At 43.2% G+C, this 16,108-nt stretch overlaps 1 protein-coding gene across 2 annotated transcripts in view; it reads right to left on the bottom strand.

The window, feature by feature from the left end:
• IRAG2 (inositol 1,4,5-triphosphate receptor associated 2) overlaps positions 1-16,108 on the bottom strand; it is a 61,414-nt gene that overhangs the window by 31,183 nt on the left and 14,123 nt on the right. For both annotated transcript variants that reach the window (XM_020801068.3, XM_020801067.3), the window contains exons 12-19: positions 12,324-12,383; positions 12,154-12,218; positions 11,956-12,058; positions 9,960-10,073; positions 7,509-7,610; positions 6,415-6,578; positions 2,022-2,136; positions 601-763 (exon numbers count right to left, since the gene is read on the bottom strand). In XM_020801068.3, coding sequence (XP_020656727.3) covers positions 601-763; positions 2,022-2,136; positions 6,415-6,578; positions 7,509-7,610; positions 9,960-10,073; positions 11,956-12,058; positions 12,154-12,218; positions 12,324-12,383 — 886 coding nt within the window. The remainder of the gene's footprint in view (positions 1-600; positions 764-2,021; positions 2,137-6,414; positions 6,579-7,508; positions 7,611-9,959; positions 10,074-11,955; positions 12,059-12,153; positions 12,219-12,323; positions 12,384-16,108) is intronic.

Genomic DNA, 16,108 nt, shown 5'->3' with positions numbered 1-16,108 from the left:
CTATAGTAATCAGTTCATCCATGCAAGTTTGAATGGGTCACTATTCTGTTGTATATAGCATAAATGTTTTTTCCAAAACCGTGATGGGACAAAACAGGCCACTTCTGCCTCCAGCTAAAACAGGCCGCTCTCTTGGAAAGCAGAAACCATTGTTTTAACATCTTGAAGGTTAGGTGACTTTACTAGTACCAGGACATCTACGCCAACCAGCCCTTTGAAATTTTATAATCCGTGTTCATATAACAATTGCCTCTTTTTTAAAAAAATCTCTTCATTCTCTTCCACCTTCACTTATCATCGTGCTTGAGGTCTAAATACAGCTCTCTATACCCGTGAGCTAAGTCCACAAAAATCTTTAAAAGATTTTTAAAGGTGCCACTAGATTTTGCCCTTAGTGCAGGCGTACAGTCTATAAGATGATCTCTACCACCGTGCTTGACAAAGAGAATCTTGGAGAACCAGAAAGCCTGGGCGCCTTACGAGGGCTTTTATAACATTTCGGTGGTTCTAAGTTGCCCCCCCCCTCATTTTGCTTTCTGTTTTTTAGTGATGGGCCAAACGGTTACCTTGGTGTATTTAACAAGCATCCGTCATACTTACAGCTGCAGTCTTTGGCTTTCCGTTCCAGCAGCTGGCAAGTCAGCGTCAGCTTGCTGTTGGCCTCCCGGAGGCCGGCTTGTTCTGCAAGCGTCTCTTCCAGCTTCTTCTGCAGAGAACGGGCTTCTTCGCAGGCCACGTGAAAGTCCTTCTCCCGATCCTTAACCTGAGAGGGCAGGGGAAAGTCCACGACCCATCGCTAAAGCTCTCCGTCAGCCTCTCACAAAGGAAACCAAGAACACATCTCTTCTTTTTTTCCGGAAGCTTTGCGCTCCTGACGTGGTTCTGCATTTTTACACTTGCAGGTTCTACTGGTTTCTCAAGGCACGAGTGGCCAACCATGTCTTTCCTGTGCAAAGCAGTTAAAAGGGCAAGCCTCTTCCCACCCCGGCACAGCCTCCGCTTTAACTTCCTCTGCAGCCAGATTTTTGCAAGCATCAGATGAACACACATGTTCTGCTTTTGTAGATATGCCCAATAACCACAAAGCTTACCATTTCTGGTATGGAGAGATAGACTCAGGCGTAATAGCACTGATGTAAGCATTGAGGGTTATCATTACTGGAGACCTCCATAACAAGAACCTCGTGGCACAGTGGTTAAACTGCAGTACTGCAGTAAAGACTCTGCTCATGAACCCAAGTTTGATCCTGATGGGTAGCGAATCAAGGTTGACTCAATTTTCCATCCTTCTGAGGTTGGTAAATTGGGTACCCAGCTCGCTGGGGATGGGGGCAGTGGCCAGCTTGCATAATTATGTTGCAAACCACCCAGAGGGTGCTTTAGGTGCTATGAGGTGGTATATAAGTCACAGACTTTGCTTTACTTTAAATTGAAGCAACTACTTCCAGGATCAATGCGAGATTTTGCCTTGGACCTGCCATGACATTTAGGGATGGCCATTGATAAAGCTGTGATGGGCACTGGAAAAGAGAGCCATAGGCGTCTTCTACAGTGATGGAGAGCAACAGCAGCAATATTATGCTGGAATCTCACATGGATCCCCTGAGTCCAAGGATAGGGACCACGCAGCCTTCCAGAGTTCACAACTCTCATTAGATCTAGTCGGTGTCGTCAAAGGTGAGGCATTCTGGAAGATGTTCTTTGGCTACAGCGACCATTGGGTCGTGGCCAGAGCTTGGGGCACATTATATTTGGGGTGGGTGGGTGGGTTGGTTCTACAACTGTTTCCAGGGGCTGAAATTTTAAAAAGCAGTTCTTTCAATCACTATTAGCCCCAACACTGCTTTGCTATCTAGTTCAAGGGTTGGATGCTGTGCAGAGAAAAGTGGCATATAAATACAAGAAACTGTAAATCGCCCAGGGAGTGCTTGAAGTGCTATGGGGCGGAAACCACTACGTAACTGGCCTTATGAGTTGCATGGTCCCAGAATAAGATTTTGGTCATCAGGTACGAAACCTACCATTTGGTTGGCATCCTCTAGTTTCTTGTCTGCTTCTTGAAGTGTCGATCTCAAGACCTCCGCTTCGGCTACAGCATCCTCTTTGAGCCGCTCGATAGATTCTAGTTCATGCTGCCTGAAGAACATTAAAAAGCAAGATCTAGGAACAAGCAGAGGACTGTTCAACTTTCCATTGCTCCTTCTTACAAGGATGATGGATTACGAGGACAAACCATGAAACTTAGGTGCAATGTTCGGTATGCCTGATCCTCTGCCAGGGCTTCCTGTATTCACCATTGTGGCGAAATGGCAACAGGTGATGTCATTCCTGCCTGTCAATCACAGAAGCTCAAAAGGGAGGAGCCAAGGATAGGGCAGGAGGGGCGGAGTCAGAAAGACAGTTAGGGGAGGTGAAATGGCAGTTAGGGTTTAGGAGCGAGGAGGAGAGGGTTAGTGAATTGAGCTGGAAATGTTAGGAGAGGGAATTGAGAAGGTTAAACAATATTGAACAAGCAGGAATTAAATTAAATTATAAGAGAGATATTGATTGAAAGTACACTATATAGCAGTTTTGAATAAAAGTGATTGCCTCCATGATCCAATCCGTGTTAATACAGTTCATATGGGATTTACCTTTACGATTTACTTGACAATAAAAGAATATTTGTTAATTAAACGTCTGATTCCTAAGTTCAATAACCCTCAGTGTTGGCATAACATAATTTGGTATTAGGAAAATATCTGGTGGCAGCGTGAAGGAAAAGGGTGTGATCCTTTGTGAGGAACAAAATAAACAGGGGCAACAAGGTAGATCGACACAATCATGTTTCCTCCAGGGTTGTAATTAGAGCCCAGGCAATCAGGACTTTTTGCCCCAGGTCAACAAATGTCAAGGGCATGCCCCTTCCACTTGATTTCAAAGATCTGCCCAGCAGTCTGGTCTACCACCATATGAAAGGACACCAGTAGACCAGGCTGATGGAGAGAAAGCAGAGGAATCATGGGTGATCTACCTGGCCCCCAGAGGTAGTGAAGAGCAAGCCCACCCAGGGCTCAGTATAACAGGCCTCTGGCCCAGAAGGAAACATCGAGAAGAAGAGTCGGTCCAATTAGACTGTGGGTTGGCCAGGCCTTCTCTGTTAGGGCACAAGGCCACCTAGGACTCAGTAGACCAAACCTCTGGACTGGACAGTACCCATAATCATATCTGGCATGCTACACTACATGGGTATGCCAGCTGGATAGCTCAGTGAGTTAGGTATTTGGCTGCAGAGCCAGAGGTTGGGAGTTCGATTCCCCACTGCACCTCCTTGACAGGGGTTGGGCTTCATGGGGTCCTTTCCAGCTCTTCAGTTCTAAGATTATTATTGTTTCCAGAAAATTCAACACGGCGTTTTTCAAAAAGCCTCAACTTCTTTTACAAATTTCCAAGCTAGTAGATCTGCTGCAACAAACACATCACAAAGGTGAATAAATGTTTGGCATGCCCTTGACAGAGCACAGAGTGCTGTCCTCTGAAGATGCTGGCCACAGAGACTAGCGAACGTTAGGAAGAACAACCTTCAGAACACGGCCAAAGAGCCTGAAAAACCCACAACAACCATTAGATCCCGGCCGTGAAAGCCTTCGAGAATACATTGAATAAGTGTTATTTGGCAGAAACATTTAGCAGACACTAGTCCACAGAGTCAGATGTGTGACGGGTTACATTCCATTAATATTTATTGCTATTAATGCATTATTATCCATGAATGTTTATATCACCTTAAACCTGTTTAAGGTGGCACAATTTTCTGTCGTAATTACTTCACATAATATTACAGTTAAACTGGCATAGAACCAAACAGGTCTCTAGCACAGAAATGTCCTTTCTGTGCCAGCTAAAGATGCTACAAAAGTTACCCAAGAGAACAAAGCTAGTTGTCTGCGATCAGATCTGACTTTTACTTCCTTCAGTTAAAAGCTGCTGCATCGCATGTGTGTGTAAGGAGGTTTTGGAGAGGAACTGCAGGAGAGAGAGAGAGAGAGAGAGAGAAAGAAAGAGAGAGAGGATGAAATGCTGACTTCAAATCTCCTACAAAACTTTTAAAAGCACCGTAGGCATTTTCTCCACCACCTATATGTTCATCTGCTTTCCATGCTTGGATGTGCTTGTTCTTGGAGCTTTCTTTGCAACTTTACTTGCTGCCTGTAGTTTGTTTGACTGGGAGGGACTTTTACGGGCTGGGGTGATTGTCTGTCTATCCAACACTAACCAATCATTCTTTTCCAGCTGTTGAATTCAAAGAGATTCCCGCCTCTTTGCTGAGTGTTTCTTTCCCTCTCTTTCCTGGGCCGTGGTCACACCAGCAAAATGTTTCCCAGTTCTTCTTCATTGATTTCAATCATGGGGTGTGTGTCAGACAATGCAAGGCCATTGCCAAATCTTTTGGTTTGTCTCTGCACTATTTCTGTATCAAATCCCACACACTTGTTGCAGGATTCATCACACAATTATACTTTTTCTGGCAATCTGCCTTGTGTTGCTTCCGCCCGTGATGTCATTTGCCTATATGTCCCTCTAATTTAAAAAAAAAAAAAATTAGTGAGCAGAGTGCCAATCCTTTGGAAAACTTACCATATTTTTCTGTGTATAAGATGCCCCCATGTATAAGAGAGAGAGAAAACCCTTTTCTAACCCCAAATTTCCTTCTTCACTTTAATTCCTACTTTCTCTCTCCACGTTCTTGCGAGGAAAGTGCTTTCCCCCCTCCACTTTCTTCGCAAAAAGTGGAGGGGGAAAGCAGGAATCAAAGCACTTGAGAGGAAAGCATGAAAGGGCTCAGGGAAAGGACCGTCACCTGTTGGAAGAACATGCAAATACAGTAGTGCCTCGCACAACGATGTTAATTGGTTCCAAAAAATTCATCGCTGTGTGAAACATCGTTCTGCGAAACACCATTTCCCATAGAGATGCATTGAAAACCGGTTAATCCGTTCCAATTGGAACGGATTGCCATCGTTCAGTGAAAATCCCCATAGGAAACATCGTTGAGTGAAACAATGTTTCCTATATTGGAATGTATTGAAGCCGACTCAATACATTTCAATGGCATTCCAATGTCTCTTTCCCCTCATTTAAAAGTGCTGATTTTTTGTTTTCTCCATTGCAATGTATTGGACGGACCGTCCAATACATTTCAATGAGGAAAAATAAAAAAATCAGCAAAAATGAACGAAGACTCAGAACAACACCAAATTAAGTTTGCATGCCTTTCACAAGCTGGACTATCGATGCCAAGCATTTAAAACAGTTTCCTAACAGTTTAAGACACTTTTAAATGAGGGGATAGGGACATCGTTATGTGAAAATCCCCCATAGGAAACATCGCTGTGTGAGGCAGCAACTTGATCAGAAAAAGACATCGTTATGTGAATTCATCGTTGTGTGAGGCACTCGTTGTGCGAGGCACCACTGTAACTGAAGCACAGAGGCGGATGACATATCATATTTTTCCTTGTATAAGACGATAATGTCTAAAATCTTTAGATTAAAAATTGAGTGTCATCTTATACACAGAAGTAAGGAGGGGGTGGGATCAAAGCACTTTGATCACTGCCTTCCCCCTCCACTTTCTTGTGAAGAAAGTGGAGGGGGAAAACGGGGAGGAGAAAGGAACAGAGGCCACAGAGAATTGCAGTAAAATAGTAGTGCCAAACATTTTTCTTGAATGCTTGGTCCTCTGACCCCAAGCTCCAATGGGAGGAGGAATCTGAGAAATCATTTGTGCTACACTAGGGCTTCTGAGAGAGTGATGGCAAGGGTTAAGGAACACCGCCTGCCTGTCCTGGACTGGCCCTGATTGAAGATATGCAATAATAAGAGCTGAAGTTCACAGGCCCATGCTCCACAGAGCCAGTCTTTCTGTGTTTTTAAAACCAGACTTCAATGGAATCCTCTGATTAAATCCTGAAGACGAGTCGCTGAACAAAGCAAATGTATTAGTGGTAAAATAAGTTTCTGCTTTGACACTCAGATGTTTTTGTTAGTTAAGGATTCCCACTCCTAGTCATGGTCTGGCTCTAATGTCTGTTTCTGGCTTAGGACTTGTATAGGACTGTTAAAACCATCCCTAGGTAATGCTGTGAATGCCATCTCCCTGCTGATACATTTTACACTTCTACTGCATTTCACTCAGCACACAGAGATGAATATAAATGCCTGCCTTTTGAGACTCCACTCATCTCAAGAATATACTTCTGATCGCAAAAACGTATTCCTAATAAAACTTGCCAGCCTTTACGGTACCGGACGTTTCCTGATGAGAACGTCATAACAATGTCAATGGATGGGCACTTTGCATATAGGCAAAAGAGATAAATATCTACTCTCTCCATCCACATATGCATGCAAAAATGAATAAGAGAAAATGACCTGGATGAAAGGGCTTTCTTCAGGTGTAACTGTTCTGTTCTCAGTCTCCTCACACTCCCAGACATTTTGATTAGTTCCTTGTCCAAAGATTCTTTCTGAGCTCCCAAGAGGTCCAGCTTCTGAATCCAGAAAGTTCTTTTTTTCTCTAGTTTGTGCCCGAGATCCTGTGTTGACATTTTAAAGAAGCATTTAAAAAACTCATAATTGCAATTCTCATGTTTCAGACACAGATCCAACAAAATGCTGGAAACTTCCCCCCCCTCCTCTTTTTTTTTAAACTACAATGGCCCAGAATCATGCTGGCTAGAGGATTCTGGATGTTGCCACCCAAGCCAGTAATTTTTCCTGGCTCTGAAACACAGAAACATATAATTTCATTGATGGTCCATATCCTGTTGCATAAGTTATGCCTGTGGAAAGGGTGATGAGGTCAACAGAAAAAAAGGGAGATGTTTAGTAATTAAAGAATTCTTCATTCCATCCTGGAGCTCTCATAGCTTCCATGCAAGAAGAGTGGTTATGTGTGAGTTGGAAAAGCCACATGACCGAAAGAGGAAGTTTTAGCTACCACTGCCAGTGACATCATCACTCTTCTGCAGGCATAACTTACACAACAGGATTTTGGCCAATTTATTGGATTTAGCAGCAAGCAAGGGCCATATTCCCTCAGATGTTATTGCTGGTGGGACACATGCTACTGAGAAGAGAGGTGAAGGTAAGACACATGCCCTTCCTTCTCTGAATTACCTTCCTCCAAACTCTTTCCTTCTCTTAAGAGAAAAGAGTTGTAGGTGGTGATCTCATGCACACAGACATTCTCTCACAATCATGGTGACACACAAAACCCTTCCAATCCATTTACTTCGGTCTCTCTAGCCCTTGCTGTGAAAAACAGCTGATCCAGGAAGGAAGAGGGTGTGTCAGGAGGTGCATACAATAAAGCCAAGGATGACCCATTGCCCATTTCGAGTTAGCTAGGCATCTGGACAACTATGTTCAGAGATCAGAGCAAATGCCAGGCAGACTAGACCCAATGCCTCCAAGCCCGAGATGACATTCAGAAATGTCCCTGCCAGCCACTCCGTGGAATTTACCACCAATTTCTTCTCGTACGCTTCTTGCATATTCGTCTCAGAGTCTGCTGGCCACAGCAGAGTCAAGCTTGCCAACTCATCCACTTGAAGGAAATCTTCTTGCTGTGAAGAAGAAGCCAATGTTTAGACCTGGGAAGGCATCTTTCCTTCAAATGGTCTGACTGACGTGCAGAGACATGTTACCTTGAGCTCTGAATGGCTGTTGGATATTTAAATGGTGGTGTTGACGCTTTCATGTGTGTGAAGAGGCTGTAGGGAAACCTGGGTCTCTTCCCTTAGAAATAAGTAAATCCTTTTCCCCTGCTTCCACATCTCAGTGGCCTCTTCTCCTCTGGGAAGTGCATAATATGCAGAATCCAGCTGGCGCAGTGCCATGCCGCTGGGTTTTAGTGATGGGGAGATTACTTGTTCAAAAGATGTATACACCACCCTTCAAGTGGAACATACGCAAGTACGAGAAAACCCACAGAATTCTATATAAAAATAGTTTGAAAAATATTTTGAAAAAACTTGAGGAATGAAACACGGAGCCAAAGAGACAGTGGAGCTGGTACCAGTTAAGCCCATCTATACATTAAATCCAATTTATGAGGTTCTACCCTGATGTTAGGAAAGTGTGAAGGCAAGAGGAGAAGGTGGTTGGACAGTGTCATCGAAGTGACCAACATGAATTTGACCCAACTCCAGGAGGCCGTGGAAGACAGGAGGGCCTGGCGTGCTCTGGTCCACGGGGTCACGAAGAGTCGGACATGACTTAACAACTAAACAACAACAAAAAAAAAACACTGGTGAGTTCCTCCTGAATCACAACTTTCTTCCCCAAGATGGTAGGAGATGACTCTATGATGACCTCCGTGGATGGGAGGATTGGCATGGAAGCTGGTGTTTCTTCCATAAGCTGAGCCCTAAATTGTCTAGTCCTTAGCTGACCACCTACACTCTACCCACTCCTGAGTCAATGGAGGAGGAATAAAGTAACCACTGCAACCTTCCCTTCAGAACTCAACTTTGCATCTAATGAAACAGCAATTCTGGACATCTTCCCTTCCCCCCATATTGTATGTCTGTTATGACCATAAACCCTTTGCGCCACTTTCCCTTTGTAAGCTGTGGTGTAGTGTTCATCTTGATATTTCACCAAGCCCACCCCAGTCCAAAAATGCGGGCCAGTGAATTGGTCCCTATCAACAATTAGGGAACAGGTATTTTGTGAAGTTAATGGCTCTTCATTGCCTTTTCAAGATAAGGCCACCTTCATACTGTCCCCTAGAAAAATGTTTTCTCTCCCAATTACTCTCAGAAGTGTAGCTAAACCCACAGGAAACAGGCAACCCTTGAAGGGGTAGATAATATACTCTCTACCAACATCCCACAGCCTTGCTGTGTGGGAGAGAGACTTGACACTAAAAGATGGTACTAGTCCATCATATGCCAGCAGAGACTTTCCATAATGTTAGTTTTAGCCAAATGTCCCATCATAGTGTGGAACTAAATCATTTGCTTTTTCAAAATATAAAACATCCAAGTGGAAGGAAAACAGATCCAACCAGGACCGTGATCCACACTAACAGCCAGCGCAAAATTACTGTAAGCATTCATATCAGCACTGAAAAAATCTGGTTGGCTGTTGCTATTTTGATGTTTTATCCCTCTCTCCATTTCTGATGTCCAGGTGGCAAGGGGTATTGCTTGTTGTTTGTTGTTTAGTCGTTAAGTCGTGTCCGACTCTTCGTGACCCCATGGACCAGAGCACGCCAGGTCCTCTTGTCTTCCACTGCCTCCCGGAGTTGGGTCAAAGTCATGTTGGTCGCTTTGATGACCCTGTCCATCCTCCTCGTCCTCTGTCGTCCCCTTCTCCTCTTGCTCTCACATTTTCCCAACATCAGAGTCTTTTCCAGGGACTCTTCTCTTCTCATGAGATGGCCAAAGTATTGGAGCCTCAGCTTCAGGATATTTAGGGTATTGCTTACACAAAGTCAAAATGGCACTCATAAGGACAAACATGGAAGCCGCCAGCAGGCTTGGGGCAACTCAAAGGCTTATAGTAGAAGAAGAAAAAAGGGGAATAAACTCTAAAGGTGGGGAGAAGCCCCAAATGCCCCAAAGAGTGAGCACGCTCAGGAACTATTGAATGTAGGTAATTGTGAGGTGCAGAGGGGAGGGAGAAAATCAAATTAGGACTGGAGTGTGTGTGGAATGAATTTAGGCAAAACCCTGAACAGGAGGCACTCCCTCCTCAACAGGAACATAGTGTACAGCAACATGTTGCTGAATTTCCCACTTGAACGATTGCAAACACTATTAATAGCTGTAAATCTCAAGAGGAGGAAGTCTCTATTGGGATCGGAAGAGAAGAATTTGTCTCCAATTTTAAATTGAGCCAAAGCTTTGGAAAGATTTCTAAGTGCCCCTCACTCAGTATTCCACCATCAAGAGTGGTGTGTCCCATACCAGCTTCTGGACAATCGCCTTGAAGTTTTCTCCCACTCGCTCCGGTCCCTCCAGGAGTAATAAGACTTCTCTGTCCAGTGATTCATCCAACGCACATCTTTCAGTTCCAGAGACCTTAAAAATATTTCATTATTTATTGATTTAAAATATTTTCATCCCACCTTTCTCTTTCAGAAGGACCCTAGGCAGCTTACATCACTGACAATATTTATAAGCAAAAAAGAGTAAGTATATGGATTTTTAAAAAGAATGAAACAAGTGTTAAATTTAAAGTGGAAAATAAAATAAAGGTCAACAAATTCTACCCAGCCACAAGGACCAGTGATCAATGCACACAAAAGACTAGCTAACGACACCCATCAATCACAGTGACAGATCATATCTCCCCCTTATCACAACAATACACCCACAACAAAAAACACACTGATCACCATAATCACCCAATCTCCTGAAAAGGACAAAATGCTGATCCCACAGCTATAAATACTCAGCTATCCAAACAAATTGCACCAGAGTACAGAGAGAATTCTGATTCCTGTCCTCTGAAGATGCCAGCCACAGAGACTGTTGAAATGTTAGCAAGAACAACTCTCAGAACACCTTCGAGAAAGCTTTCGAGAATACAAATAAAATAAATATTCATAAAGATTTAACAATAATCCATTTCAAGACCCCTCTCAAAACAAAATAGAACCAAAGAACAGCCACATTTTGTGATGGACTCTACCCTGGCCTTTTCAACTGTGATGAAGAAATGGAAAAGGCATTGCAAGGCACATAGCTAAAAACTAAATACACGTTGGAAAACAGCATTCTCTGTGACAGGATCTGTGCATACAAAATTTCTCCATGCCCAGATCTGGGAAAAGTAGCCACGCTGATCAGGGAATAATTTGTTTATTTTATTTATTTAAAATATTTTTATCGCATTTGTTTCTCCTAAATAAAGGACCCGAGGCAGCTCATTAAAAGCACAATATTAAAAGCTAAAAACAGTAAATTATTCAAATATGAAAGAATAATTCGTAACCTATTTAAAATGTTAGGTTAAAGCATTTTTTAAAACAAACAGATTTAAAAACAATAAGTATAAACTATCCTATTTATTGTTTCCTAGACAGTCACTCACTAAGGAAAAAGCTTGCTTGAAGAGCTAATGGGAGTTGTGGTAAAAAAAAAAAGTAACTTTTTCAAGCTCTGAGGATGGGGATTATGGGTCTACGCCAAAGGCATCGAGGACCCCAGTCTCTTCTCTAACTCAGTTTTTTAATAGAGGGCAAATTCATGGATGAAAAAATAAGCAAGGAGGTAGAGCAAAGCTAAAGTCCGAGTCAACATGCAAATTTCTTCTGCTGTGAATGTCAGTCTTTCTCCTAAATTTGTTAGCTCAGTTTTTAATATTATACCAGCTATGCTTACCCATGGGAAACATGTAAGGAATACTTGGTGTTTTTACTAGCAGCATGCACAGAAGCCTATCCACTTAGGATAGTGCAGGAGGAAAGAATGTAAAACTTATTTACAAGAGCCCATACTGTCCTTGTCTACCTCTAATGCGAAAGGGGAGGGATAAGAAATAGAAATAGGAAGTGAGAGCAAAAGAACAGAGAGCCTGGGAGAATCAATCCGCATGCAGATTTAGAGAAGACAAGAAGGGAGACCACCCAGGCTATCCATCTTTTTATTGACCTCCCTTTGAACAGAAGAGTTGGAAGGAACCCTACGGATCATTAAATCCAGCCCTACTCTCAAGGAGACACAGCAGGGAACTGAACTCCCAGCCTCCGTGACTTACAATAAGCCACTGAGCTATCTAGCAGTTCTTACACTGACACAGAATGGTTCAGATGACTTGCAAAATGCAGGGACATTTTTTTCCCCAACATGTCCTGAGCAAAGCACACAATCAGAGACTATGGATAGAAAAATGGGAAGGAATCTGCTTTGATGCAACCCACAAATGTGATAATCAAGGCTGTGCTTCTGTTTTCCCCACCTCTGGCTGTCGTTGAGCCAGTTCCAGTTCCCAGTGTAAGGAATTGGTCCCGTCAAGGATGCTGCTGTTCAGCTTGTATATCAAGGGAAAGTTTATTCCATTCCTAGCAAATGAGATGAAAAAAGTTAAATATCTGTACAGTAACTGCTATTAAAAGAATCAAATCTTCTCCCCTACCCCGGAACCAGAAAGACTCACGAGATCAGCTCCTGTTGCATGTGCTGAACATTATTCATCAATTTATTCTTCTCTATGCGCAAAATCTAGAAGTCACATCCAAAATAAGGCTCTCTTAATGCAGATCTACAGGTGAAGAATGGGCAGCCCCATTCCCCCCCCCCCAACTATGATTACTGTTGCAATCATACCTCTATAACTGACGTGTATTCCTTAAGGGTAGACTTCATTTCCTGGATATCCAAATCCTTCTGCAAAAGTTGGAGTTTTAGAATCAGAAAGATCAGATCAGAAGAAAATTTAAAAGGCACTTAATTATTTTCTGAAGCTTTTTTTGTTGTTGCTGCTGTTCAAAATATCAGATGGATTGCATTTTGGACTTTGCAAAATGAGGAATAGATCTTTTCAATGAGGATTCCAATGGTCAGGAGATGTTTTCTTGAAAGATCATCAACAGCATTTGATGACTGATGGACACTGGTGTTGCATGTAGCTTATTTTGGTAATAAAAGTTGGGCAACTAAAATGCAACTTGGCATTGGCTCAGAACCTTGAATGATCTGACTTCCCCTGTGCTAGCCCCTCAGCCTAACAAGTATAGCAGGACCCCGTATCTGTGAAATTAGTATCCACTGATTCACTTATCCACAGTCTGAAAATATTAAAAGAAAAATCCCAGAAATATATATATATATTTCTATATTGTTTATTCTAATAAAATATATTTCTATATTGTTATTACTGACCACTAAAGGGAACTAGACACCATTCTAGCATTCACAATAATCTGCATTTTTCAGCATCTGCAATGGGGCTTGGAACAAATCCCTGTGGATATGGGGGTGGGGTGGGGTCCTACTGTATTACCAAAATGCTAATGGTTTCCAGGAGTTATTTGTAGTCCAAAGGCTTGCTCTCTAAAAGCTTAGCCCACACAGTGCTTCCTACTACTTGGGCTGGTCCAAATGGCAGCAAGCAAACCATCTTCACTAGAGACGTGCAACGTTTCTCATGGTTGGCAATTTCCCACGTTTCACGTGCCAGGACTGCATCAGAGAGACTTGCCAGCTTTCAAAGAAAATAGACAACCCAGTGACGTCCTCCTCTTCTGTTTGTTTTGTTTCCCACCTGTTCAGTGCAGAAAGGGGCTAAATTCTGTACAACTTAATGCCCTGCTCAATGGATCCTGCACAGGAAAGATTCACATCATCCTCATCGTCAATGAACTGCAAAGCTAGAAGGGACACTATAGATCATCAAGTCCAGACTCTGCCAAAGAGGCCCAGTGGGGAATCAAACTCCCAACCTCTGGCTCTGCAGCCAGGGACCTAAACCACTGAGCAGGTGTGGAGCATGTAGCCCTACAGATGTTGCTGCATTGCAGTTGTGTGCAATTTGCCAATATCGTGAAGTGGCTCATCTATTAAGCCACTTCGTGACACTGGAAATTCAAAGCTGAAAAAACCTTGGCAACGTTGAGAGCTGCAAGGCTCCATTTGGGTCAATTCCCAGAAATGTCCCATGCTGGAAATAGACCAAACTAATGTGCACCAACCAACACGCAAAAAGCAGAATCTCGAGTCCCTGACGGGGATTCAAAAAGGTGAAGGAAGGGTGATCTGGGGACAGACTGATTCAGTCTAGTGATCAGGTCTAGAGATGGGGCCCCCCACTTTGAGAGAGGCAGTGCTCAGACTTCCCTGCCCCCTACCTCCTCCAGGCACTGAATTTGAGCGGGCACTTGCCAGAGAAGCACCAAACACCTGTCCATGCCCATCTCTAACCAGGTCAACTGATCGCTGGAAAAAAGAGCGAACCAACACGTCCTTGTAGTGTACCAAACAGTGGCACAAATGCTAGGCTAATCAAGCCCTCAATTTCAGATCATCACATGCAAGGGTGCATGGACCATACCCGTGTTCACCCAACACCTGGCAGTTACGGTATACACCTGCCTGAACTCCAAAGTTTATTTCGCTAATACGGCCAGTTCAGCAGGAAATGCACCCTTTAGTACAAGAATGAAAGGGGACAAAGCAAACATAGGCTCTGGAACACACACCCTGACTTGCATACTGAGAAGAATAAATTGTACAAAGCAGGGCACATCAACATTAACAGTGACATCTCTGTGATGTTAAAGCCACTTTTCCTTTAGAACATTCAAATAAACTGCAGGTGTTTGCACCAGGAGGTGGCAAACTTATGCAAATCGGAAGAGTAAGCTCGAGGATTCAAAAGGCCATACACGTTTGCGAGTAGAGAGAGTTCCAAAGGCAATGTTGAATGTTCTCTCCCTGAATTTCCAGGCCCAAGGGTTTCTCAATAACAAGGACAGAAAAGTATGATCTAGCGCAGTGGTCCCCAACCTTGGGCCTCCAGATGTTCTTGGACTTCGATTCCCAGAAATCCTGGCCAGCAGAGGTGGGGGTGAAGGCTTCCGGGAGATGTAGTCCAAGAACATCTGGAGCCCCGAGGTTGAGGACCACTGACCTAGCGTGCAGTTTCCTGCAGCAGTCTAGGCCTTCCCCTTGGATTGCCCTGCCCTGAGTTCTAAACACTGTCTTGGGAGCTAAAGTCAATTTGTGAGCAGCGCTGGTAACCAGAAGGAGGTAGTCACCTCATACAGCAGAATACAGAGGGTAGAGGTAGAGCAGATAATTCCCAACCGTTCATCACCACCACCTGATTCTGTTTTTCTTCAACCACTTAAAAGTACAATAATTGCATCTTTTAAAATATTTAACCCCGGGGTGCAGTGTTTAAACTGCAGTACTGCAGCCAAGCCTCTCCTTATGACCTGAGTTCAATTTTGACTCAGCCTCCCATCCTTCCAAAGTCAGTAAAATGGGTCCCCAGCAAAGAGTTTTTTGCATAATTATGTTGAGGGGCTCTAGCACTACGGGGCGGAATATACAGTGGTGCCTCGCTAGACGATGATAATCCGTTCCACTGAAATCGCTGTCTAGCGAAATCATTGTCTAGTGAAAAGCAAATAGTTGTCTAGCGAAAATTGGTTTGCGAAGCAGGGACCAAACATTGTCCAGCGAAATTCCCCCATAGTAACCACTGTTTTGCGAATTGCTATAGTGATCGCAAAAAGTCTATGTCTAGTGAAAAAACTGCCATGCGGGGTAACTGTCTAGTGAGGCACCACTGTCAGTCAAAACAACAACAATAAATTTTGTGTCCCAAAAGAAAATATTCCATAGTTAGGCCAAGAGCCACCAAAATGCTTGAGAGAAGAAAGAAACCTTCGCACAGTTTGGTGAAGCCTCCACATGACCTCATTAAAATGGAACAGCTAATGTCAGTTAATGGAGTTCAACATATTTCTGTTCTGGGAGCAACCAACCAAAATCAAACAAGATTAGTAAGAACTTTTAGTAGCACCATTATCAGCTCAAAGCGCTTCTTCATCTCTCAGTGGAAGGACACCCTCTATAGTCAACAAGCAGCTAATGCAGCACATTCGAGGATCCAAAACATTTCAGAACTTTTACTAAGGAATCTGTTTCCTCAATTTTGTTGGCTTTGGAGGGGTTTTGGGTGGGGTGGAAAAATTCCAGCCATAATTTAACCAGCTTTAAATGGTAATTAATAACTGCCATTATGAACTAGCTCTGCTTCAAACGATACATGTCTCATCCTGGTGCTTCGATTATCTCAGTTTGGCAGAATTCTCCTGGCAACAATTTAATTGTAAGCCTCAAAAGACCACAATTCCTCTCTAAAACAAACCACCTGTTCCTAGAGCACCAAGTAAATCGGTTGGAACAGGACCATTAGCATAAAAATGCAGCTCTTTTTTTTTTAATGTGGCATTGTTACAATTCAGTGCATTAAGTTCAAGAGCTGGGCTACAAAAATGGCAAACAGGCCACATGCAGCCTATATAATTGACTATTTCTCACCAAAGAGAGAGTGTTTTGGTAAATCTTGTGTTCTCTTTTGAGGTTTAGATCTGACTCTTTCA

The sequence above is a fragment of the Pogona vitticeps genome, chromosome 5, assembly GCF_051106095.1.
Source record: "Pogona vitticeps strain Pit_001003342236 chromosome 5, PviZW2.1, whole genome shotgun sequence".
NCBI classification, from domain to species: domain Eukaryota; kingdom Metazoa; phylum Chordata; class Lepidosauria; order Squamata; family Agamidae; genus Pogona; species Pogona vitticeps.
This window is presented reverse-complemented; position numbering and strand designations above follow the sequence as displayed.